Source organism: Saimiri boliviensis, chromosome 14 (genome assembly GCF_048565385.1).
Source record: "Saimiri boliviensis isolate mSaiBol1 chromosome 14, mSaiBol1.pri, whole genome shotgun sequence".
Classification (NCBI taxonomy): domain Eukaryota; kingdom Metazoa; phylum Chordata; class Mammalia; order Primates; family Cebidae; genus Saimiri; species Saimiri boliviensis.
Window position 1 is genome coordinate 11258613 of NC_133462.1, and position 26264 is coordinate 11284876.

Sequence of the window (26264 nt, forward strand, 5' to 3'; positions counted from 1 at the left end):
GGAATTACAGGCATGAGCCACCATGCCCGGGCATGTTTTTTATTTGTTATAGAGATGAGATCTCACAATGTTGACCAGGCTGGTCTTGAACATCTGGGTTTAAGAGATCCTCCTGCCTCCACCTCTCAAAGTGCTGAGATTACAGGTGTGGGTCACTGCAGAGCCTCAAAACCTAATCTGATAGACACGTGTATATACTGTAAAGATAAGGGTCATTGGGCTTGACACTATTTAGCTTTGACGTGCAAAAGGAATTTGAGTCTGAGATTCAGTCTCCCAGTGACTCACTTCCAGCCAACTCTCTCCTCTGTGTCTGTAAGCACTACTTAACCTTCAAGGGGAAATGACCATCAACCCCCTTAATGAGCATCCTGCCAGCGTTTCTGTAGACAGGGGCCACACGCTCTGCAGTGCAGTGGTATGATCACAGCTCACTGCAACCTCTGCCTCCCAGGTTCAGGCGATTTTCCTGCCTCAGCCTCCTGAGTAGCTGGGATCACAGGTGCACGCCACCACGCCTGGCTAATTTTTGTATTTTTAGTACAGACAGAGTTTCACCATGTTGGCCAGGCTCATCTCAAACTCCTGACCTCAAATGATCTGCTCGCCTTGGCCTCTCAAAGTGCTGGGATTACAGGTGTGAGCCACTTTGGGGGGTCAATGGAGGTCAGAAGTTCAAGACCAGCCTGACCAACGTAATAAAACCCTGTCTCTTTAGCCAGGTGTGGTTCCAGGTACCTGTAATCTCAGCTACTCGGGAGGCTGAGGCAAGAGAATTTCTTGAACCTGGGAGGCGGAGGGTGCAGTGAGCCAATATTGTGCTACTGCACTCCAGCCTGGGCGACAGTTCGAGACCCTGTCTCAGAACAAACAAATTTCTGGCATTTAAACTATGTCTGTAGTGCTTTGTTATGGCCACCTTAGCAAATGAAGACCCTGCTGGAACAAATCACCATGAATGTAGTGCCTTAAAACAATAGAGATTTGTGCTCCATTCAGCAGCACATATACTAAAACTGGAACGATACAGAGAAGATTAGCATGGCTCCTGTGCAGAGATGACACGAAAATTCATGAAGCGTTCCATATTTTTATATATATAAAAAATAGAAGGCCGGGCGCGGTGGCTCAAGCCTGTAATCCCAGCACTTTGGGAGGCCGAGGCGGGTGGATCACGAGGTCGAGAGATCAAGACCATCCTGGTCAGCCGGGCGCGGTGGCTCAAGCCTGTAATCGCAGCACTTTGGGAGGCTGAGGCGGGTGGATCACGAGGTCAAGAGATCGAGACCATCCTGGTCAACATGGTGAAACCCCGTCTCTACTAAAAAAAAATACAAAACATTAGCTGGGCATGGTGGCACGTGCCTGTAGTCCCAGCTGCTCAGGAGGCTGAGGCAGGAGAATTGCCCGAACCCAGGAGGCGGAGGTTGCGGTGAGCCGAGATCGCGCCATTGCACTCCAGCCTGGGTAACAAGAGCGAAACTCCGTCTCAAAAAAAAAAAAAAAAAAAAAAAAAAAAAAAAAAAAAAAAACCATCCTGGTCAACATGGTGAAACCCCATCTCTACTAAAAATACAAAAAAAAAAAAAAAAAAAAAAATTAGCTGGGCATGGTGGCTCGTGCCTGTAATCCCAGCTACTCAGGAGGCTGAGGCAGGAGAATTGCCTGAACCCAGGAGGCGGAGGTTGCGGTGAGCCGAGATCGCGCCATTGCACTCCAGCCTGGGTAACAAGAGCGAAACTCCATCTCAAAAAAAAAAAGAGAGATTTATTGGCTTAGAAATGGGCGAAAAAAAACCAATAGAGATTTTATTTTTTGAGACAGGGTCTTGTTCCGTGGCCCAGGCTGGATTGCACTGGCACAATCACAGCTCACCGCAGCATCAGATTCGTGGGCTCCTGATCCTCCTCCTAAATTAGTGGGGCCACAGATGTGCTCCATCATGCCTGGCTATTTTATTGATTTATTTATTTTTTGTAGAGACGTGGTCTCACCATGTTACCCAGGCTGGTCTAAAAGTCCTGGTCTCAAGCAATCCTCCCACTTCAGCCTCCCAAAGCTTTGGAATTACAGGTGTGAGCCACTGTGCCTGGCCCGGCCTCTAATTCTGTATTTACATATTTTTCTGATTCTAATGTTACTGGCTCCATCTTATAAGGAGGCTCGTGTTTATGCTAGATCCACCAGGATAATCCAAGATAAATCTCCCTATCTCAAGATTCTTAATCACAAGAAGCTCTTTTTGTCCATAAAAGGTACTATAGTCACAGGTTCCAGGGATAAACATGAAGACATCTCTGGGGGGCCATTACTCTCCCAACCAGAGCACACATCAACAATCTTCTTATGAAATAATCAAAGACTCACGAAGATTTGACTCCTACTGGGCCCTTGAGGACTCTACTATAATCAGACTTTCTCACATATGATCAAGGACTAAGTAGACTCAGGCTTGTCACTAACAGGTGCAAGCTGCCTGCCTTCCAGATATTCCATCACAGCCTCCTCATACTCTCCAAACAGGGAATTTCATCCTCTGGAAAAGACATTGCAGGAAGACTCATCTTGAACTCAGATGGAATGGACCCTACACTTTTTTTTTTTTTTGAAATAGAGGAGTCTCACTCTTGTTGCCCAGGCTGGAGTGCAATGGCACGGTCTTGACTCACTGCAACCTCTGCCTCCTAGGTTCAAGCAATTCTCCTGCCTCAGCCTCCTGAGTAGCTGGGATTACAAGCATGCGTCACCATGCCCAGCTAATTTGTATTTTTAGTAGAGATGGGGTTTCACCAGGTTGACCAGGCTGGTCTTGAACTCCTGACCCCAGGTGATCCACCCACCTCAGCCTCCCAAAGTGCTGGGATTATAGGCGTGAGCCACCACGCCCAGTGACTTTTGCCTTTCATTTGCATTCTCTCTTTCTCTCTTTTTGTTTTTTTGAGACACAGTCTCCCTCTGTTGCCCAGGTTAGAGAGCAGTGGCACCATCTCAGCTCACTGCAACCTCCGCCTCTCAGGTTCAAGCAATTTTCCTGACTCAGCCTCCTAAGTAGCTGGGATTACAGGTGTGTGCCATCATGCCTGGCTAATTTTTGTACTTTTAGTAGAGATGGGGTCTCGCCATGTTGGACAGGCTGGTCTTGAACTCCTGACCTTAGGTGATCTGCTCGCCTCCCCCTCCCAAAGTGCTGGGATTACAGACGTCAACCACCGTGCCTGGCTGATTCTCCAGAAATCTTTTGGCATCACCACTAATAAAAACATCAAGAAGTCAAAAAGGGGCTGGGCGCGGTGGCTCAACCCTGTAATTCCAGCACTTTGAGAGGCCGAGGAGGGTGGATCATTAGGTCAAGAGATCGAGACCATCCTGGTCAACATGGTGAAACCCCGTCTCTACTAAAAATACAAAAAATTAGCCGGGCGCGGTGGCTCAAGCCTGTAATCCCAGCACTTTGGGAGGCCGAGGTGGGTGGATCGCAAGGTCGAGAGTTCGAGACCATCCTGGTCAACATAGTGAAACCCCGTCTCTACTAAAAATACAAAAAACTAGCTGGGCGTGGTGGCGCGTGCCTGTAATCCCAGCTACTCAGGAGGCTGAGGCAGGAGAATTGCCTGAACCCAGAAGGCGGAGGTTGCGGTGAGCCGAGATCGCGCCATTGCACTCCAGCCTGGGTAACAAGATCGAAACTCCTTCTCAAAAAAAAAAAAAAAAAAAAAAAAAAAAGAAGTCAAAAAGGAAATCTTCAGAATTGCTACAGCTCTTTGGACTCCACCCACCAAGGATGTCTCTTCACCTCCTTCTTGGAATCCTCCCACCTGCTGCTCTCTGGCCTTGCACCCACCTTCATTTTATTCTCTTATTCTCTTTCTACTTATCTTCCTAGGAATATCCATCTTCAAATGCCCGGTGACCAGAACCCTAAATCAACTCCAGATTCAACATTGTTCTAAGCAAATGGTTCAACTAATCTTATACATACAACAGGGATGGAAAACGAATACTGATGTCGTCCCAGACACTTATCAATCCTTCACTGTCTCCCTATTGTTGGAAAATTAGGGCAGTCTAAAAGCACCACCCCACTTTCTTTTGAGACAGATTCTGGCTCTGTCTCCCAGGCTGAAGTGTAGTGGCACGATCTTGGCTCACTGCAACCTCCACCTCCTGGGTTCAAGCAATTCTCTTGCCTCAGCCTCCCCAGAAGCTGGGATTATGGGTGCGCACCAGCATGCCTGGCTACTTTTTGTATTTTTAGTAGAGACGGGGTTTCACCATGTTGCCAAGGCTGGCCTCGAACTCCTGATCGCAGGTGATCCATCTGCCTCAGCCTCCCAAAGTGCTGGGATTACAGGCATGAGCCACTGTGCATAGACCCCCACTTTTTTTTTTTTTTTTTGAGACAAGATCTTGTTGTTGCCCAGGCTAGACTGCAGTGGCGTGATCATGGCTCACTGCAACCTCTGCCCTCCCAGGCTCGAGTGATCCTTTGTCTCAGCCTCCCAAGTAGCTGGGGCTACAGGCGAGCACCACCACACCCAACTAATTTTCTGTCTATTCTGAACAAGAGGAAGACTGAACAAAGGTTGTCTCTACTAAATTTCAAGACTTTTTCCCCCCTGCCTCTCCCGGCAGGGGGAAAATATTTTAAAAGTTATTTTAAAATAAACTTTCTAGATTATTTTAAAACGTATTTATCAAACCCTTCTGTGGCTCTTGATCCACAGAAAACACTGCAAGTACAACATACATTTCATTTAATCCTCAGGAAAACTCTATGAGGCAGCCAGTATTATGATCCCGTATCAGATGAAGAAACGATAGCACAGAGAGGTTAAGTAAGTTTCCAAGTTCATCTGGAAAGTGGCAGATCTGTGACTCACCCTGAGGAAGTCTGGCTCCAGGAGACTTTGCTGTCTATAGGCACTATAATTTTCTCTCCATCTCACCACCAGAAGAAGGTCGCTTCGTGCACGGGGAATCATAAAAGAGGGAATTTCCCATATGATCTTCTGGGTCTTGGCTTTTAGGGAGCCAAAGTCTGTCTGAGAAATGGGCATGAATATTAGAGCTAGGTTTTGGAAGTTGGTAGAGGCACCCTCGGCGTAGTGACACTGGTTGGCCGCCTGAGGGTGCCCCAGCCCTGCTCGCGGAGCCTGGGGACGCAGCAGAAAGCCTTGGAAACGAATGTCAGGCCCAGACTCCTAGGACCAGAGAACGCTGAGCATAGAGCATCATAGAAGGCTGAGAACAAAGCCCCTTAGAACGTAGAACAAAGGCCCCTGGAACGGAAGAATGATGAGCATATAAACTCACAGCACCTGGGAGACAAAAGCCGCTCACACTCTCTTCTGGTCAAAACCCAGAATCTTCCACCCAGGGTCTTATAATTCCAGAATTTGGAATGCAATCGACCTTAGACTTTTAGCAGCAAGGCCGGCTACATATTTGGCCTAGTGCAAAGTGAAAACAAGGGGACTCTTGCTCAAAAACTAAGAATTTCAAGACAGCAACTGCAGAACATTCAACCAAGCACAAAGACCTTTCTAAGCGGATTCCAAGCTGGTGAAGCCAGCCCTAAGCAGAAACAAAATTTTATCGGAGGACGTACGTCTCGTTTTACGGCTGAGTGTCTGGGAAGGCTTCTCGGAAGAGGAGGCGAAGTCAGTGCTCGACCCTCTAACGGTTAGTCTAACCCTTTTCTCCCGCTGCGCAGCCTCAGAAGCTGACGGCTGCGCGGGGTGAAGGGGTAAGAGCGGCTGCCAAACTGTCACGTGGACCTATTCCCTATTTATAGATCACCCTTCCCCTCGTGCCGGACAGTCCAATGGTAGCCAGAGCTCGCCCGCAAGAGGGTGGAACCTGCTGCAAGACCGGCCAGGCACAGACCAATGGCATTGAAGCAAGGGCGGGCTTGTTTCATTGTGACGCGTGGGGGGGCGTGACCGGGGCCCAAAGGCAGTTGCAAGGAGGGGGCGTGGCGAGAGGAGTGAGTAGGCAGCTGTGAGCATGCGTCGTGTAGGGCGGCGCGGGTGCACGGCCGAGCATCTTCGTCAAGGAGGGTATCCACCAATAGGCGGCTGTTGCTCGGTCGCCGGGGGCGTGGCCATGCAGATAAGGCGCGGGTGGGCGGCCCAATGGGCGGGCGCCTATGCAGATGAGACGGTGACAGCCCGGCCAGCGGGCGGGCGGGCAGGCTGCTGGGGCGGGGAGGTGGGACCGGGAGAGGGGTGGCCGCGGGGCCCGGCCGGGCTGGGGCGGGGGGCCGCAGCCATGATCCGGGCCTTCTCGTTCCCGGTGAGCCCCGAACGGGGCCGGCTGCGGGGCTGGCTGGAGGGTAGCCTGGCCGGGCTCTGCGAGTTGCACTGGCTCCGGGAGAGGCAGGAGTACCGCGTGCAGCAGGCGCTGCGGCTGGCCCAGCCCGGAATGGGGGGCGCCGAGGCCGAGGACGAGGAGGACGCCGATGAGGATGAAGATGCGGCGGCGGCGCGCCGGGCCGCAGCGGCCCTGGAGGAGCAGCTGGTAAGGGGCCGCCTGTCCATCCGTCCCTCCACCCCCGTCTGTGTCTGTCTGTCTCGGCTGGATGCTCAGACACCCGGGGGGGTTGGGGACCCGGGTAGGCAGGGAGTGAGGAGGACAGGGGGTGGGGCTGCAGACCCCGGAGATCCGGCGGCGGACCAGACCTGGCTTCCCCGCCCCCAAATCGGGGGAGGGGGAAACCGCATCGTCCCCACTGGGGCCTCGTGAGAAACACGGGCCCCATCCCTTACACCCCTTTCCCAAAGAAAATCCTTCTGGGCGCCAAGTAGGTGTCAAACCTGGGTCCGGGTACTTTGCAGGCGTTGTCTTCTTGAAACAGGGGGTGATAGTCCCCCATTTAACAGAGAGAGACATTGAGGCTCAGAGAGAGCAAGCGACTCACCCAAGGTCACACAGCCAGGCTCCAAACATGCCCTTCTCTGGGCCCCGCTCCCAGGGCTCCATCTTCCCTAAGTCCTGGTGTGCTTGGAGATCTCTGGAGGGGGCGGGGTGGGAGGAGGGGATCTCAGGGCCTCCGGAGGGAGGGACCACTGCTGAGAGGAAGCTCACACTCCCTGAGGACCCCCCACTGGGATCTTGACCCTTCGGTGACACTTCCCCTGCTTCCTACGCGGCCCCGGCTCTCCTTGACCCAAGGGGAGGCAGGTCGAGGCAGCACCTGGAAGATACTTCTGGACTCGGGGTGTTCTCATGGTGGAAGATGGGCATAGGTCTCCGGAATGACTCGCGGAGGCTCCATTCCTCTCCCCTTTCTGTGTCATTCCTTGAGTCTCCCGAGCTCGTCCTGGGGTTCTCTCCCTCTCTCGGTCCTGCCACATCCCGGTGACTTTCTGTGTCTGCTTCTCTGTCTCCATCCTGTCTGAGATCTCTGTGTCTCTGTGTCCCTCTGCATCTGTCTCCCTGGCCTTCCCTTCCTGCCTGTCTGCACCTCGCTCTCTTCTTGCCCGACGTCCCAGGCTCGGTCTCTCTTCCCCTCCCCCCAGCCCGCACGCCCTGGCTCCGCGGCACATCCCCATCCCTAAGCCTGTGTGTGGCCAGAGCTTCCCGTTTCGGGAAACCTGAGCCGAGGTGGCGGTGGCGGGGGCTCTCCCCGCCGCTGACCTCGACTGCCCCCTCCCCAGATGGGGACTGGGGAGAAAGACTGAAGCCAGACTCCCGGGGCTGCACGCCCGGCCCCTCCCCCTCTCAGGAGTGGGACCCCCCCCCCCCGCCCTGCACATTCTTTTCTGGAAACAGAAACAGCTGTGGGAGGCCCCACCCCCTCCCAAAGTTAGAGACGGATGGTGGGGGCCTTCGCGAGCTCCCCCCACCCCAAGCTGGCTGGGCTTGGAAGGCGCCTTCCATCCTGACAAGGAGAAGGCGAGGCAAGAGGGTAGGGTAGCTGTGTCCTCTCCCCTCTGCCCTCCGTCTCTCCCCTTCTCGCCCTTCACCTTCCCCATCTCTGCCCTTCAGTCTCCCTCTCCTCAGTCTCTCTGTCCCTTCCTCCCCGCAGCCCTCTGTCCTCCGGCTTGAGATGGTAGTGGAGAGGCCTGTCCCCCCCACCCCCCAGTCTCTAGGCAAAGCTTGTCCCAGCATCAGGGAGGAGGCGGTGGCAGGCGGGGGGGGGGGGGGAGGAGGAGGAGCAGAGAAGCGCTAAATATAAACTTCTCTAGTGCTGGGGGTTCCTGGGTCCCTCTGAAGAGCGGGTGAGGGCTTCCTCTGATCCCCCAGCTCTTGTCTTATGACTTACCGCCCCACCCCCACCCCTGCCAGAAATACACTTCCTTCAAGGCAAGAAAGACTGAAACCAGACTTGATTACTTTCTAATAGGAATGATGGGAATACCAGGTAAAGATCAGGGGTGTTGCAGAGAAGAGAGGCAGGAATCCTGGGTGAGGGAAGGGTCCTGTTTGCTCTCAAGAAGGAGAAAGGCTCTTTTCAGCAAGAAGGACTTAAGGTAGACTCGCAGAAGGACTTCCTAATAGAGCTAAATGGACACTGAGAGGGGCATGTGAGGAAAACAAAGTCAGGGAAATTTGGGCAAAGGGGTCTCCAGGGATCCTAACCACACACTTAATTAAGCCTACAAAGAAAGGATGAGAGGCATGGAGGGGAGGCAGGGAGCCAGACTCAGGCCAAGGACCTTCGAAATCTTGTAACGATTCATCCTTTTGCAACTGGAAGGAATGAGGCCAGACTTGCAAATAGAGGGGTGTAGACTTGAGATATTTTCTGGGGGGTGTCTAGGCACTGGGGAGGAGGAGGCATCTCCTGTCTGTCTCCCTAATTTCTGCCCTTCCTTGTAGTGGAAGAAATGGAATTAGACTCCCAGAACTTAGTAAAAAGTCCACCCTTTCCTGTTTATTTATGTATTTTTAAATGATATATTGATTTATTCATTTATTTTGAGAGACAAAGTCTCTCAGGCTGGAGCGCAGTGGCACGATCATAGCTCACTGCAGCCTCTAACTCCTGGCCTCAAGCAATCCTCCTGCCTCAGCCTCCCAAGAAGCTAGGACTACAGGGTCATGTCGCCACACTCAGCTAATTTTTTTTTTTTCCTTTTAGATATGAAGTCTTGCTATGTTGTTCAGGCTGGTCTCCAACTCCTGGGCTCAAGCTATCCTCCTGCCTCAGCCTCTCAAAGCACTGGGATTACAGATGTGAGCCACTGTGCCCGGCCTTTATTTATTTATTTACTTGAGATGGCGTTTCATTCTTGTAACTCAGGCTGGAGTATAATGGCGTGATCTTGGCTCACCACAACCTCCGCCTCCCGGGTTCAAATGATTCTCCTGCCTCAGCCTCCCAAGTAGCCGGGAGTACTGGCATGCGCCACCATGCCCAGCTAATTTTATATTTTTAGTAGAGACAGGGTTTCTACACGTTGGTTAGGCTGGTCTTGAACTCTTGACCTCAGGTAGTCCACCCACCTCTGCTCCCAAAGTGCTGGGATTACAGGCGTGAGCCACTGCGCCTGGCCTATTTATTTATTTATTGAGATACGGTCTTGCTCTATCACCTAGGCTGGAGTGCAATGGCACAATCTTGGCTTACTGCAATGTCCACCTCCTGGGTTCAAGTGATTCTCCTGCCTCAGCCTCCCAAGTAGCTGGGATTACAGGCACATACCACCACCCCTGGCTAATTTTTGTATTTTTAGTAAAGACGGGTTTTCACCATGTTGGCCAGGCTGGTCTCAAACTCCTGGCCTCAAATGATCCTCCTGCCTCAGCCTCCCAAAGTGTTAGGATTACAGGCATAAGCCACTGTGCTAGACCCCTACATTTATTTTATTTATTTATTTATTTATTTATTTGAGACAGAGTTTCGCTCTCGTTACCCAGGCTGGAGTGCAATGGCACGATCTCGGCTCACCGCAACCTCCGCCTCCTAGGTTCAGGCAATTCTCCTGCCTCAGCCTCCTGAGTAGCTGGGATTACAGGCACGCGCCACCATGCCCAGCTAATATTTTTGTATTTTTAGTAGAGATGGGGTTTCACCACATTGACCAGCATGGTCTCGATCTCTTGACCTCGTGATCCACCCATCTCGGCCACCCAAAGTGCTGGAATTATAGGCATGAGCCACCGCGCCCGGCCCCCTATGTTTATTTTTAATTAAGCAGTGGAAACATTTTCTATTTTCCTTGTAAGACATTCATAGCTTTCATGTAATCATACAAACTGGCATTTATTATGTGTCAAAAGAAACTCATTTAATCCTCACAATAACCCCTAGGAGATGGTATCCTCTGATGCCCATTTATAGATAAGGAAACTGAAGCCCAGAGAGGTAAAGTCACCCACCCAAGGTCACACAGCTGAGGAGCTGCAGAGCTTAATGTGATGCCGAGTCACGCCTCCTTAAACACTTCCTTCTGCCATCCAGTCCCCCCATACCTCCCTAGAGCCCCTAAATCCAACCTCCTCCCTGAGGTCACCATCACTGTCACCTTAGTGCCACCTCCCAGACCTCTTCCAACCTGTCTCCTAAGAGAAACAGCTTCCATACCAAAAAAACCAGCAGGGCTTTTGTCAGAGCTTTGCTTTTTACAAATTCTAGTTTCTTGGGTGAGGTCCCAGAGACTACGCCAGTCAAAATGTGGCCCCCTGGCCAGTAGTATCACATCACATGGAACTTGTTTGCCGTGTAACTACTTGGGCCTAACTCCAGGCTGAAATCAAAAGCTCTGGGAATGAGATTCAGTAGTTTGGGTTTTCACAAGCCCTCCAGGTAATTCTCAGTCACTCTCACTTATACTATGTAAATTCTGCACTTTTCTCTTTGGTGATTTTCTCAATGCTATATCTTGGTGATTCTATACAGAAAGTTGACTCATTCCATCTTAACAGCTGTATAGTATTCCATTGTATATATTCATTCCTTCATCTAATATTTCTTTTCTAAAAATAGAGAGCTGTTTGGCCGGGTGCGATGGCTCACACCTGTAATCCCAGCACTTTGGGAGGCCAAGGCGGTGGATCAGGAGGTCGAGATTGAGACCCTCCTGGCCAACACGGTGAAATCCTGTCTCTACTAAAAATACAAAAATTAGCTGGGTGTGGTGGCGCGTGCCTGTATTCTCAACTAATCAGGAGGCAGAGGCAGGAGAATCGCTTGAACCTGGGAGACAGAGGTTGCAGTGAGCTGAGATTGTGCCACTGCACTCCAGCCTGGACGACAGAGCAAGACTCCATCTTAAAAAGAAAATAGTGCCGGGCGCGGTGGCTCAAGCCTGTAATCCCAGTACTTCGGGAGGCCGAGGCGGGTGGATCGCAAGGTCAAGAGATCGAGACTATCCTGGTCAACATGGTGAAACCCCGTCTCTACTAAAAATACAAAAAAGTAGCTGGGCATGGTGGCACATGCCTGTAATCCAAGCTACTCAGGAGGCTGAGGCAGGAGAATTGCCTGAACCCAGGAGGCAGAGGTTGCGGTGAGCTGAGATCGCGCCATTGCACTCCAGCCTGGGTAACGAGAGCGAAACTCCATCTCAAAAAAAAAAAAAAAAAAAAGGAAAATAGTGTAGGGTCCATCCCATCTGAGTTCAAGGTGAGTCTTCCTGCAACTCTGTCTCAAAAAGAGAGAGCTGGGTGCAGTGGCTCATGTCTGTAATCCCAGCACTTTGAGAGACTGAGGCGGGAAGACTGCTTGAGCTCAGGAGTTCGAGACAAGCCTGTGCAACATAGGGAGACCCTGTCTCTACAAAAGAACACAAAAAGTAGCTGGGCGTGGTGGCACGCGCCTGCAGTCCCAGCTGCTTGGAAGGCTGAGGTGAGAGGATCACCTGAGGCCAGGAGTTGAAGGCTACAGTAAGCTATGAGTGTGCTCCTGCAATCCAGCCTGGTGAGAGAATGCGACCTTGTCTCAAAAATAAAATAAAAAGACCGGGCCGGGCGTGGTGGCTCAAGCCTGTAATCCCAGCACTTTGGGAGGCCGAGGCGGGTGGATCACGAGGTCGAGAGATCGAGACCATCCTGGTCAACATGGTGAAACCCCATCTCTACTAAAAATACAAAAAAAAATCAGCTGGGCATGGTGGTGCGTGCCTGTAATCCCAGCTACTCAGGAGGCTGAGGCAGGAGAATTGCCTGAACGCAGGAGGCGGAGGATGCAGTGAGCCGAGATCGCGCCATTGCACTCCAGCCTGGGTAACAAGAGCGACACTCCCTCTCAAAAAAAAAAAAAAAAAAAAAGAAAGACCGGACGCAGTGGCTCATGCCTGTAATCCCAGCACTTTGGGAAGCTGAGGTGGGCAGATGATTTGTGGTTAGGAGTTCAAGACCAGCCTGGAAAACATGATGAAACCCTATCTCTACTAAAAATACAAAAATTAGCCAAGTGTGGTGGCACATGCTTGTTATCCCAGCTACTTGGTAGGCTGAGGCAGGAGAATCACTTGTATCTGGGAGGCGGAGGCTGCAGTAAGCCCAGGCTGTGACACTGAGCTTCAACCTGGGCAGCGGAGCTAGACTCTGTCTCAAAAATAAATAAATGCATACACACACACACACTCTCTCTCACACACACACACACACACACACACACACACACGTAGAGAGACTTGGTCTCTCACTATGTCGCCTAGGCTGGTCTCGAACTCTTGGCCTTAAGTGATCCTCCCACCTTCGCACTCCCAGAGTGCTGGGATGACAGGCATACACCACCACACCCAGCCCATTAAATATTTCCTGAGTACCCAGTTTGTGCCAGGAACTGTTCTAGGCACTGGGTGGGGGTGCACCCAGGAGCTAAAGACACAGAAATCTCTGCGTTCCTAGGGCTGACATTCTAGTGAGAGACTCAACAAATGACACCTTGATGTATTATTTTATTTCATTTTATATGTTCTTGGAAATGAAGTCCCACTCGTTGGCCCAGGCTGGAGTGCAGTGGCGCGATCTTGGCTCACTGCAACCTCCACCTCCCTGGTTCAATTCTCCTGCTTCAGCCTCCTGAGTAGCTGGGATTACAGACACACACCACCATGCCTGGCTTCTGATGTATAATTTTAAATCGAGAGGTCATTCCTGATACGTAGAAAAAAAGTGAAAAGCAGGGCAACGGGGTACACAGTGACAGGGAAGCTATTTTGGAAAGGTGTCAGAGAAGGGACCACGTCACCAAGACCTGGAGGAAGCGAGGATGGTGTGTGTGGGAAACATTCTCCCAAGGTAGGAGCACACATGGCACGTTCGAGGGACGGTGTCGAGGCCAGGCTTGGCCAGAGTGGAGACGGCATGCCAGTGATTTGTGAGGGACATGACATGGGGTACATGGGCGGTCTGAGAGATTTTTTTTAGCTACTTCTGATGCTGCACAATTCAGCTGCTTTTTTGAGTTCCACTCAAAGATGACTTCACTGTGAGCATCTCAACATGCCCAGGGCAAGAGCCCAGAGTGGAATGATTTGTTGACCTTCCTCGAATAAACAGGCCCAGATGGGGGCTTCTGCTGTCGGGGGAGGGGAGGGGCTGGGCCCTGGAGAGACTGGGATTGGGGGGGTTGTGGCGGCCGGGAGCCGGCCAGTCTTTCTGCCCTAAATAGGCAGGGCTGGGTGGCTGCCCTCCCAACTCCTCCTCCCCGCCTCCCTCCCTCCTGCGGTCCAGACAAGCCGCTTTTGTCTGAGGGTCAACCGCCAGCCGGAGGCTGCCTGCTGCTCCCCGGCCTCACTCAGACCCATGTGAGACTTTTTCTGGCTCTGGCCCTCTTTTCTAAAATGAGGTTAAGTCCTAATGTCTTGGAGACCCCATCCGGGTTGCTTCCCACCTCCTGTCACCATCACTCCCCTAAAAGGGTTTTCACTTTCATTAATTCACTTCTGATGAGAAGGGCTCTTTTCCTGCAGCAAGAAGGATCCAGGGTAGACTCACGGAAATCAATCTTTCTTTCCTTCCTTCCCTCCCTCCCTTCCTTCCTCCCTCTCTTCCCTTTCTTTTTTTTTGAGATGGAGTCTTGCTCTGTTGCCCCGGCCGGAGTGCAATGGCACGATCTCAGCTCACTGCAATCTCTGCCTCCTGGGTTCAAGTGATTCTCCTGCCTCAGCCCTCCCAGTAGCTGGGATTACAGGCACTTGTCACCACGCCCGGCTAATTTTTGTATTTTTAGTAGAGATGGGGTTTCACCATGTTGGCCAGGCTGGTCTTGAACTCCTGACCTCGTGATCCACCTGCCTCGGCCTCCCAAAGTGCTGGGATTACAGATGTGAGCCACCACGCCCGGCCACCAGACCAACCTTCCTTCCTTCCTTTCTTTCTTTCGTTTTCTTTCTTTCCCTCCCTCCCTTCCTTCTTTCTTTTCTTTCTTACCTTCTTTCTCTTTCTTTTTTTTTTTTAAAGACAGAGTCTCCCTCTGTTGCCCAGGCTGGAGTGCAATGGCTCACTGCAACCTCCACCTCCTGGGTTCAAGCAATCTTCCTGCCTCAGCCTCTCGAGTAGCTGGGATTACAGGAGCAAACCACCACGCCCTGCTAGTTTTTGTATTTCTTTTTTTTTTTTTTTTTTTTTTGAGAGGGAGTTTTGCTCTTGTTACCCAGGCTGGAGTGCAATGGCGCGATCTCGGCTCACCGCAACCTCCGCCTCCTGGGTTCAGGCAATTCTCCTGCCTCAGCCTCCTGAGTAGCTGGGACTACAGGCATGTGCCACCATGCCCAGCTAATTTTTTGTATTTTTTAGTAGAGACGGGGTTTCACCATGTTGACCAGGATGGTCTCGATCTCTTGACTTTGTGATCCACCCGCCTCAGCCTCCCAAAGTGCTGGGATTACAGGCTTGAGCCACCGCGCCCGGCCCTAGTTTTTGTATTTCTAATAGAGACGAAGTTTCACCATATTAGCCAGGCTGGTTCGAACTCCTGACCTCATGTGATCTGCCTGCTTCTGCCTCCCAAAGTGCTGGGATTACAGGCGTGAACCACCACACCCAGCCTGACTCCCAGAAATGTCTTATGTTGATGAGGAACGGTATGCCCACTGGAGCTTCCTGGTAGGAATGGACCAAAGGCAGAAGGAGGATGTGGTCTCTGGGGCAAAGGAACTTACTGGGCATGGCTGCTGCAGTGCCAGTGACGCTAGACTCAGGGTTCTCCAGGAGGCTTGGGCGGTTCTTTCCGAGGGGAGAGCAAAGAGGTATATGAGTCATGGTCAGCCTATTTTATCCATGTGGTAGAAAGAAGTAATCTGCAGCAGGAAGGACTTAAGGAAGACTTGTAAAAGGACCTCCTATTGATGAGAAGGGGCAACCGGCATATCTGAGAAAGGAAAGTCAAAAACGGGGAGAGGCCGGGCACAGTGGCTCATGCCTGTAATCCCGGCACTTTGGGAGGCTGAGGCGGGTGGATCACCTGAGGTCAGGCGTTCAAGACCAACCCGGGAAAGATGGTGAAACCCCAGCTCTACTGAAAACGCAAAATTACCTGGGCACGGTGGCGGGCACCTGTAATCCCAGCTACTCTGGTGGGTGAGGTGGGAAGATTGCCTGAACCTGGGAGGCAGAGGCTGCAGTGAGCTGGGATCTGTACTCCAGCCTGAGCAACAGAGTGAGAAGAAAAAAAAAAAAAAAGAAAGAAAAGAAAAAAAAATTGGGAGAAGAAGGCAGACCCATGGCTAAGGGATCTGGGGGTCCAGGATACCACCTTTTAGCAGTGAACTGTCCTTACAGCAATCCCTGAAGTTAGACTCAAGGAGGGACATTCTAATTGGGGATGAGGGGCTCTGAGCACAGACTTGGGGGAGTAGCTCATGAAGAGTGGCCAAGAGACGGGGGTTTTCTGAGGCCTCATCAAACCTAAGAGAGAATGAGATTTGGCTACAGCACGAAGGACTCGAGTTAGACAGAAGGACTCTTTTTTTTTTTTGAGAAGGAGTTTTGCTCTTGTTACCCAGGCTGGAGTGCAAGGGCGCGATCTCGGCTCACCGCAACCTCCGCCTCCTGGGTTCAGGCAATTCTCCTGCCTCAGCCTCCTGAGTAGCTGGGATTACAGGCACGTGCCACCACGCCCAGCTACTTTTTTGTATTTTTAGTAGAGACGGGGTTTCACCATGTTGACCAGGATGGTCTCGATCTCTTGACCTCATGATCCACCCACTTCAGCCTCCCAAAGTGCTGGGATTACAGGTGTGAGCCACCGCACCCGGCCCGACAGAAGGACCTTCTAATGGGGATAAAGGGACAGAGATCTTGAGGGGGTTCTGGGACTCAGGTATTGCTTTTATCCTTTTGAAGCCAGAGCCTCATTGTCAAAGTGAAACTCTGCCCATGAGCTCGTGGAATACGGGACCAGTCGGCAGAGAACTGGGGGCCTTCTGACCATCCTGCTCTCCCTATGCCTTCAGGAAGCCCTGCCTGGGCTCGTCTGGGACCTGGGACAGCAGCTGGGAGACCTGAGCCTGGAGTCTGGGGGCCTGGAACAGGAGAGCGGGCGCAGCTCGGGTGAGCATGGGTGGAGGGGTAAGGTCTGCCTGGGACACCTCCACGTTCCCCATCTCCCTATTTCTCAGGCCCCCATGTCTCTCCCCACCCCATCTCCTCCTTTCCCCGCGCCTGGCTTTGCCAAACCCCCTGAAGTCTCCCCGCTTCTCCTGGAAATTCAGGCTTCTATGAAGATCCCAGCTCTACAGGAGGCCCAGATTCACCGCCCTCAACCTTCTGTGGGGACAGCGGCTTCTCTGGATCCAGCTCCTATGGTCGCCTGGGTCCCTCTGAGCCCCGGGGCATCTATGCCAGTGAGAGACCCAAGTCCCTAGGTAAGGTGGGTGACGGTGGGTCCCTGAGGCCAGGGAGAGGACAGTAAGAGGATAGTGTGGGCACAGACTTCTGAACTGGGCCTGGATTCCAATTCCAGCGGTGACATTTCTTTTTCATGTGATTATGAACAGGTCTCTTATTTCTGGGCCTGTTTTTCCACCTGTTAAAATGAAATACGGCTAGACGAGGTGGCTCACACCTATAACCCCAGCACTTTGGGAGACAGGCAGATCACTTGAGGCTAGGAGTTTGAGACCAGCCTGGCCAACATGGTGAAAGCCTGTCTATACAAAAATTAGCTGGACATGGTTTTGAACACTTGTAATCCCAGCTACTCAGGAGGCTGAGGTGGGAGGATCGCTTGAACCCGGGAGGTGGAGGTTGCAGTGAGCCAAGATTGCGCCACTGCTCTCCAGTCTGGGCGACAGAGCAAGACTCTGTCTCAAAACAAATAAAGAAATAGGCTGGACATGGTGACTCACGCCTGTAATCCCAACACGTGGGGAGGCCAAGGCAGGTGGATCGCCTGAGGTCAGGAGTTCAAGCAAGACCAGCCTGACTAATACGGTGAAACCCCATCTCTACTAAAAACACAAAAAAATTAGCCAGCATGGTGGTGTGCACCTGTAGTCCCAGCTACTTGGAAGGCTGAGACAGGAGAACTGCTTGAACCCAGGAGGTGGAGGTTGCACTGAGCCAAGTTTGAGCCACTGCACTCCAGCCTGGGTGACACAGCGAGACTCCGTTTCAGTAAACAAATAAATAAAACAAAAATAAATACAATGGGATAATAACAGTGCCTCAATAGCTGGGCATTGCGGCTCATACCTGTAATCCCAGCTACTCAGGAGGCTGAAGCAGGAGAATCACTTGAACCCGGGAGGTGGAGGTTGCAGTGAGCGGAGATCATGCCCCTGCACTCCAGTCTGGGCAACAGAGCGAGACTCCGTCTCAAACAAACAAACAAACAACAACAACAAAGCAAAACAGTGCCTGCCCCAAAGGATGTTTTTGAACATTCAGTGAGCCTTTGCTGTCAGACATTAGACTTGCTACACGGCAGTCACTGGTGAACAGAACTGCTGTCATTCATTCATACAAGGAAGTTTTGGAGCCCCTACTAGGTGCTATCTAGCAGTATCCCAGGAGCAATGAACAAAATGAACAGTAACAAACAGAGCAGGCAAATCCCTGCCCTTAGGACACCAACAAACAGTCTAGTTGGAGAAATAGATAAAACACAGGATAAATAAGTAAAATAGCTAGGGTATCAGATAATGCCATGTGCTAAGCCAAGAAATACGCCAGGGAAAGGGACTCGGGAGTGTCCCTTTGAGTTTGGGGAGGGAAGTGCAATTTTAGAAAATATGGCCAGGGAGGGCCTCACTGAGGCTGTGACATTTGAGTTGTGCCCTGAACTAAATGAGGGAGTAGACCTAGCAGATATCCAGGAGGAAGTTTCCAGGAATCTGGAATGGGAAGCACAAAGGCTCAGAGGCCAGAGTGTGACTGGCCCGGGCTTCCAAGAGGCCAGTGTGGCTGGAGCTAAAGCCCTGTAAATAGAGGAGGAGGGTCAGCCTGTAATCCCAGCATTTTGGCTCATGCCTGTAATCCCAGCATTTTTGGGAGGCTGAGGTGGGAGGATTATTTGAGCCCAGGAGTTGGAGACCAGCCTGGGCAACACAGTGAGACCCCAGCCCTGCCAAAACTCAAAAAATCAGCAGGCCGTGGTGGTGCGTGCCTGTAGTCACACCTCAGGAAGATAGGGCGGGAGGATCCCCCGAGCCCAGGAGGTGGAGACTGCAGGGAGCTGTGATGGCGCCACTGCACTCCATCCTGGGTGACACAGCAAGCAAGAGCCAGTCAAAAAAGAAAAGAAAAGAAAACAAAGAAAGAAAAAGGAGAAGAGTAAGATGTGAGAGTTGAAGAGGCAGAGGCAGGACAAGTCACGCAAGGTCTTGTAGGACCCTGTAAAGATTTTACTAGGAATTTAACAGGAGGGAAGAGGTGAGAGCAGGGTTTATGCTGAGATGGGGAAGGGAAGGAGGCAACCCGCCCCTTCCAGGCTGTATGGGAAACGGGAAAGGACTTTGAGAGCCTCTCCACTCTTTCTTTCTTTCTTTTTTGGCATTCCTTACCTAGGAGACGCCAGTCCCAGCGCTCCGGAGGTGGTGGGCGCGCGGGCAGCGGTGCCGCGGTCCTTCTCAGCGCCCTACCCGACGGCAGGGGGGTCCGCCGGCCCGGAAGCCTGCTCCTCGGCGGAGCGGCGGCCCCGCGCGGGGCCCTTTCTGACGCCCAGCCCCCTGCACGCTGTGGCGCTGCGCAGCCCACGGCCCTGCGGTCGCCCTCCCACCAACTCACCCGACGCGGGGGGCGCGGGGCGGCCCCTGGATGGCTACATCTCGGCGCTCCTGCGCAGGCGCCACCGCCGGGGGGCGGGCCAGCCCCGGACCAGTCCCGGGGGCGCGGACGGCGGCCCACGGCGCCAGAACAGCTTGCGCCAGCGGCCGCCCGACGCGTCTCCGCCCCCCGGCAGCGTGCGTCCCGCGCGGGAGCCCTCGATGGAGCGCGTCGGGGGCCTCCCCACCAGCCCCGCCGCCTTGAGCCGCGCCTGGGCGTCGCCGTGGGAGTCGGAAGCCGCACCCGAGCCCGCCGCACCGCCCGCCGCCCCCTCGCCCTCCGACAGCCCGGCCGAGGGCCGCCTGGTGAAGGCGCAGTACATCCCCGGCGCGCAGGCGGCCACCCGAGGCCTCCCCGGCCGTGCCGCCCGCCGCAAGCCGCCGCCACTGACCCGCGGCCGCAGTGTGGAGCAGTCACCGCCCCGGGAGCGCCCCCGGGCCGCTGGCCGCCGTGGACGCATGACCGAGGCCTCGGGCCGCCGGGGCTCGCCCAGGGCGCGCAAGGCCTCGCGCTCCCAATCCGAGACCAGCTTGCTGGGCCGCGCAGCCTCGGTGCCGTCGGGGCCCCCTAAGTACCCCACGGCGGAGCGGGAAGAGCCTCGGCCGCCACGGCCCCGCCGTGGCCCAGCGCCCACGCTGGCGGCCCAGGCCGCAGGATCCTGCCGTCGCTGGCGCTCCACGGCGGAGATCGACGCTGCCGACGGGCGCCGCGTGCGGCCCCGAGCCCCTGCAGGGCGGGTTCCCGGCCCCAGCCCGTCCCCATCAGCTCCCCAGCGCCGTCTGCTCTACGGCTGCGCAGGGAGCGACTCCGAATGCTCCGCTGGGCGCCTGGGGCCCCTGGGACGCCGGGGTCCCGCGGGAGGCGTCGGCGGGGGTTATGGGGAGAGCGAATCGAGCGCCAGCGAGGGCGAGTCGCCCGCCTTCAGCTCCGCCTCCAGCGACTCAGACGGCAGCGGTGGCCTCGTGTGGCCGCAGCAGCTGGTGGCGGCCACCGCGGCCTCCGGGCCAGGGGGCGGAGCAGGTGCAGGGGCGCCCGCGGGTCCCGCCAAAGTTTTCGTGAAGATCAAGGCTTCCCACGCGCTCAAGAAAAAGATACTGCGTTTCCGTTCGGGTTCTCTCAAGGTCATGACTACAGTGTGAGGTTGGGGATTTGCTTGGGCTCCCCCTTCATGGCCTCTGCACCTCCACACTCCCAACCACTGACCCTTCCACATCTACCTTCCAAAGACCATTGTTTTCTCTGCTTCCAAAGACCCTCCTCACTCTCCCCACTCCTAGCAGTCTTGGTGGAAAAGGCTCCCCCTCCACCAAGGAGAGGGAGGGGGAGGGGCCCCGTTTGACCCATTTCAGCTAGACAGTTCCCCTTCTCTGGGCGTCACTTTCCTCATCTGTACAGTAAGTGTCCATGTATGCAAAAGGGGTAATTCGGTTTGAATTTCCCCATTTTAGTTTAGAAGCCTAGTCTGTTTCCCTTCACTGCTCTCATTCCTGACGAGCCCTCTCATTCCTCCTTTCCTTGCCCAGCGATGGCCCCCTCTCATTCACAAAGTGCCCCCTCCATGTCCCTGGACCCTTAAGATATTCCCTTGGCACCCTGATCAGAGACTCTGTGTCTGACTCAGGTGGTTCCTGCAGAGTGCCCTGGGAAGGGAAGGAGCACTGATGGGGGGTTTTGAGGGTCACGTAGGAGTTGGTAACACCTGGAAAGAAGGACTCTTTCACCTCGATCCCTGGACAATTATGGAGGATTCAGAGGTAAAAGAGGGAAAGGAAGATGGTTTCTATCTGGTGCCCCCACCCACTGTGAGAGGGAATGGGGGAAGCCTGATGACCCTCAGCTGTTCCAATCTAGTATTTTTTTTCTTTTTTAAAATTACTGTATTTATTATGACGACGGTGACTCCCCAGTGCAAAGGGGGGCCAGATTCTGTGTGTTTCTCTAACCTCTTTGTAAATAAATGCACAGTGTTACATATGTGGTAGACTGTCACTGAATGATGAAATGGGAGAAATGCTTTTTCCTTTGGACTAACACTTATTGAACAACTTCTGTTTGCTGTGGATATGGCAGTTTCCAGGGAAGTCTCAGGGTGAATCTCAGCATCATCTTCCCACCATTGGCTTACATCAATGAATCTCATCTTTGATTGGATTATGTTTGGTTATAAATACTATTTCAGCCGGGCGCGGTGGCTCAAGCCTGTAATCCCAGCACTTTGGGAGGCCGAGGCGGGTGGATCACGAGGTCGAGAGTTCGAGACCATCCTGGTCGACATGGTGAAACCCTGTCTCTACTAAAAATACAAAAAATCAGCTGGGCATGGTGGCGCGTGCCTGTAATCCCAGCTACTCGGGAGGCTGAGGCAGGAGAATTGCCTGAACCCAGGAGGCGGAGGTTGTGGTGAGCCAAGATCGCGCCATTGCACTCCAGCCTGGGTAACAAGAGCGAAACTCCGTCTCAAAAAAAAAAAAAATACTATTTCAGTCGGGATGTGACGCCTCAGCGCTTTGCGAGGCTGAGGTGGGGGGATCACCTGAGCCCAGGGAGTTCAGGACCAGCTTGGGCAACATGGTGAAACCCCATCTCTACAGAAAATAAGAAAATTAACTGGGTATGGTAGAGCATTCCTAGAGCTACTCAATAGGCTGAGGTGGGAGAATTGCTTGAGCCTGGGAGGCCCAGGCTGCAGTGACCCGTGATTGTGTCACTGCACTCCAGCCCAGATCACAAGTGAGACCCTGTCTCAAAAAAACATTTTTTTTAATGGTCTCACAAAAATGGAAACAGCACAGGAAACGGCCAGCCCCTAAGTCCCCTCCCTCACAGTCATCATAGTCAGCAGTTCGAGGTGCATCCTCCCATGTTTCTTTACGTGTTTGCATACATATATGAATCTAAATAACTATATAAATATCTATGTATGAATATACATATAGTTATATGTGTAATATATGTGTGAAACTATATTTTCATAAATTGGATTATATGTATGCAGTATTCATCTCTTTTGTGTGTGAAATCATCTGTGCCTGGAGATTTCTTTATGGGGAGGGTTTAAATTAAGGACTGAATTTCTTTGATAGTTACAGTACTATTTAGGTTTTCTGTTTTTTCTTGTGTCAGTTTTGCTAAGCCCTATCCACCTAAGAATTTCTCCATTTCGTCTAAATCTGTTTATTTTTTCTTTTAATTTTTGAGACGGGGTCTTGCTGTATTGCCCAGGCTGGAGAACAGTGGTGTGATTGTGACTCACTGTAGCATCAGCCCCTTGGACTCAAGCAGTCCTCCCACTTCAGCCTCCTGGTAGCTGGGACCACAGGTGCGTGCTGCCCTGTCCAGCTATTGTTAAACTTTTTATAGAGATGGGGTCTGCTTATGTTGCCCAGGCTGGTCTTGAATTCCTAGGCTCAAGTGATTCTCCTGTCTTGCCCTCCCAAAGTGTTGGGATTACAGATGTGAGCCACCATGTCTGGGCCATTTCATCTAACTTTGGTAACATTTTCCTATCACTATATTATTGATAGCTGCATAAAAGACTCCATTATGGCTGGACAAGGTGGCTCACATCTGTAATCCCAGCACTTTGGGAGGCTGAGGCAGGTGAATCAGCTGAGGTCAGGAGTTTGAGACCAGCCTGGCCAACATGGCGAAACCCTATCTCTACTAAAAATACAAAAATTAGCCAGGTATGGTGGCATGCGCCTATAGTCCCGGCTACTCAGGAGACTAAGGCAGGAGAATCAGTTGAACCTGGGAGGTGTAGGTTGCAGTGAGCTGAGATTACGCGACTGCACTCCAGCCTGGGCGATAGAGTGAGACTCCTATCTCAAAGAAAAAAAAAAAAAAAAAGACTCCATCATGGGGATTCTCATAATGTAACCCTATTGTCAGCTCTCCAGTTCTCTTGCTATTGTGAATCTTGCTACAGTAATGTCCTTGTATTTGCCTCTGTGCATACATGTGTGTATTTTTGTAGGATCCATTCCTAGAAATAGAGCTGCTTGGTCATTCATAGTATGCCCATTTAAGAACTTTTAGTGGACACTGCTACACTTCCTTCCGTTAACACTGCCCCAGTGGACATTTCTAACAGCAGTTTTTGAGATGTCTGTTTTCTGCCCCTTTGCCAAATGGTAGATGCTATTGATCATTTTCATTTTGCAAATCTGATGGGGAAAAGACTGTGTTCTGTTTTAATTAGCATGTTTCCTCCCTTTTCCTTGAGGTAACACGAGTTTTGTATGCTTACTGGCTCTTGTATTTCCTCTTAATTGCCTTTTTACTCTTTTTCTCTCTCTCTTCCTCCCTTCTTTCCTTCTTCTTTATTTATATCTTTCTTTATTTTGAGACAGGGTCTTGATCTGCCATCCAGGCTGGAGTGCAGTGGTATAGCTCACTGTAGCTTTAAACTCCTGGGCTTCAGCAATCCTCTCACCTCAGCCGTGCCCCCTCCCAGCAGCTGGGACTACACGCATGCACCACCACGCCTGGCTAATTTTTCAATTTTTTGTAGAGATGGACTCTTACTATGTTGCCCAAGCTGGCCTTGAATTCTTGGCCTCAAGCAATCCTTGCACCTTGGCCACCCAAAGTGTTAGGTGAGCTGAGATTACCTAACATTAGCCTAATTCTGTTAGGCTTTCAGAATTTCCGGTGTGAACCACCACCGTGCTCGTCCTGTTTTTCTGTTGAGTATTTAAAATTATACTCGGTTCTTAGATGGGTAAATGGAGGCTTAGAGAGGGACCATTGCTTGCCCTGGTGACACAGCAGGAGGGACCCAGCCCCCACCTGATTCCACAGTCAGAAGGACGTGTGTTTGTTGCTGCTTTTACCTTTGAGTCTACCTGGGCAGATCTACCTCCCTTTGAGCTTGGAAAGAGCAGGGACCAGGCCTGCTGTGTTCACCTGTATCTTCAGTGCCCAGCCAGGCACTGGGGTTAGAGCGGGGACAAAATAGAAAGAAAGCCCCCGCCCTACAGAGCTTCTATGGGGGTGAGGCGCAGGGTGAGGCACAGACCTAGGTTTCACTTAGAGTAATAATGAATCAAAGTTATTTTTAAAAGTTTTCCAGGAAAAGCTATTGCTAGGCAGGAACAGTGACTCCAGCTTCATTCCATAAAAGGGGCAACTGAAGTCAGAAAGGAGAAGAGACTTGGCTGGGGCTACATAGGTCACCTAGTGGCCAAAATGGTTGAAGTCAATATGGATGGGTATTTAAGGGTCTCCCTTTTAAGATTTTAGTGCTTACAAAAAGTAACAGCTGACCCTTATTTGAGCACTCACGACTTGCTGGACTCTATTCTCACCACTTTACGCATATTGACCCGTTTAATCCTCTCCACCTGTATGAGTCTGTTTTCATGCCGCTGCTAAAAGACTTACTTGAGACTGGGTAATTTATAAAGAAAAAGAGGTTTAATAGCCTCACAGTTCCACGTGGCTGGGGAGGCCTCACAGTCCTGGTGGAAGGCAAAAGGCCCGTCTCACGTGGTGGCGGGCAGGAGAGAGTAAGAGCCAAGCTAAAGGAGAAACCTCTTATAAAACCATCAGATCTCCTGAGACTTACTACCACAAGTATGGGGGAAACCGCCCCCATGATTCAAATATCTCCCACCGGGTCCCTCTCACAACATGGGGGGTTCATGGAGTTGCAATTCAAGATGAGATTTGGGTGAAGACACAGCCAAACCATATCACCAGCTCTCTTTGAGAAATGGAGGCACCGGGAGGTTAAGTAACTTACTTGGGCTGAGCTCAGTGGTGCTTGCCTGTGATCTCAGTACTTTGGGAAGCTGAGGTGGGAACATCGCTTGAGGCCAGGAGGTTGAGAGCAGCCTGGGCAACATAGGAGATCTTGTCTCTAGTAAACAAACAAAAAATAACTGGGTGTGGTGGTGTAGACTGGTAGTCCCTGCTACTTGGGAGGCTGAGGCAGGAGGATCGCTTGAGCCTGGGAAATTCAGGCTGCAGTAAGCCATGCTTCTTCCACTGCACTCCAGCCTCAATGACAGAGTGAGACCCTGTCTCATAAAACAGCCATGCAAACAAACAGGCCAGGCGTGGCAGCTCACGCCTGTAATCCCAACACTTCAGGAGGCTGAGGCGGGTGGCTCACTTGAGGCCAAGAATTCAAGGCCACCCTGGCCAACATGGTGAAACCCCGTCTCTACTAAAAATACAAAAATTAGCTGTGCCCAGTGGCTCACGCTTGTAATCCCAGATGCTTGGGAGGCCGAGGCAGAAGAATCTCTTGAACCTGGGAGGCGGAGGTTGCAGTGAGCCGAGAGGGTGCCATTGCACTCCAGCCTGGGCAACAGAGCAACACTCCATCTCAAAAAAAAAAAAAAAAAAAAGATTTTAGTATATTCACAGAGTTGTGCAAATATCGCCACAATGAACTCTAAAACATTTCCATCGCCACCTAAGGAAACCCTGCACCACAGCTGTCATCCTCCAACCTTCCCAGTGCCTGGCAACCAATAATCTATTTTTGCCTTCTGTAGATTTGCTAATTCTGGACATATCATATAAATGGAATCACAGAATACATGGCCTTTAGTGACTGGCTTCTTTCACTTAGCTTATGTTGGAGAGTAGTGATGCAATCATGGCTCCCTGCAGCCTCTAACTCCTGAGTTCAGGTGATCCTCCCAACGCAGCCTCCTGGGAAGCTGAGATTACAGGTACATGCTACCATGGCTGGCTAATTTTTCAATATTGTTTGCAAAGACAGGGTCTTGCCATGTTACCTAGGTTGGTTTCAAACTTCTAGGCTTAAGCAACTTGCCTGCCTCGGCCTCCCGAAGTGTTGGGGTTACAGGCATGAGCCACTGCACTTGGCCAGCATGCTATTTTCAACTTCCATCTATGTAGCAGGTATTAGTACTTCATTTCCTTTTATTGACAAATGATTGACAGTCCATCGTCTGGATAGACCACATTTCGTTTGTCCAGTCATCAGTTGATGGAAATGTGTGTTGTTTCCACTTTGGGCCATTATGAATATTGCCTCCATGAACATGTCTGTATATGGTTTTTTTTTTTTTTGTATGTTTTCATTGCCCTTGGGTATACACCTAGGAGTGGAATTGCTGCGT

At 51.9% G+C, this 26264-nt stretch overlaps 1 protein-coding gene, 1 long non-coding RNA gene and 1 other non-coding gene across 5 annotated transcripts in view; 2 read left to right on the forward strand and 1 right to left on the reverse strand.

Moving 5' to 3' along the window:
• LOC104653264 (uncharacterized) overlaps positions 1–26264 on the reverse strand; it is a 35010-nt gene that overhangs the window by 6622 nt on the left and 2124 nt on the right. The window contains exons 2-3 of one of the 3 annotated variants that reach the window (XR_012513806.1): positions 24911–25027; positions 4881–5042 (exon numbers count right to left, since the gene is read on the reverse strand). This is a non-coding gene — a long non-coding RNA (uncharacterized LOC104653264). Of the gene's footprint in view, positions 1–4880; positions 5043–5608; positions 5805–24910; positions 25028–26264 lie in introns of those variants that run through there. The other 2 variants (XR_012513807.1, XR_746488.3) reach the window with 2 other exon arrangements.
• On the forward strand, positions 987–1093 carry LOC120362842 (U6 spliceosomal RNA). Its single transcript, XR_005578643.1, has one exon. It is a non-coding gene; the product is annotated as a U6 spliceosomal RNA (small nuclear RNA).
• Positions 6132–21166, forward strand: DACT3 (dishevelled binding antagonist of beta catenin 3). The gene is made up of 4 exons (XM_074386158.1): positions 6132–6519; positions 16353–16449; positions 16611–16759; positions 18903–21166. The coding sequence occupies exons 1-4, from the start codon at positions 6271–6273 to the stop codon at positions 20301–20303; spliced, it is 1896 nt and encodes a 631-aa protein (XP_074242259.1). The 5' UTR covers positions 6132–6270; the 3' UTR covers positions 20304–21166.

Excerpts from the sequence above, each read along its gene's own strand:
- DACT3 (XM_074386158.1), top strand. The coding sequence starts at position 6,271 with ATGATCCGGGCCTTCTCGTTCCCGGTGAGCCCCGAACGGGGCCGGCTG. Across the intron at positions 16,450-16,610 it reads GGAGAGCGGGCGCAGCTCGG|GCTTCTATGAAGATCCCAGC; the intron begins GTGAGCATGGGT and ends CTGGAAATTCAG. Across the intron at positions 16,760-18,902 it reads CCAGTGAGAGACCCAAGTCC|CTAGGAGACGCCAGTCCCAG; the intron begins CTAGGTAAGGTG and ends GGCATTCCTTAC.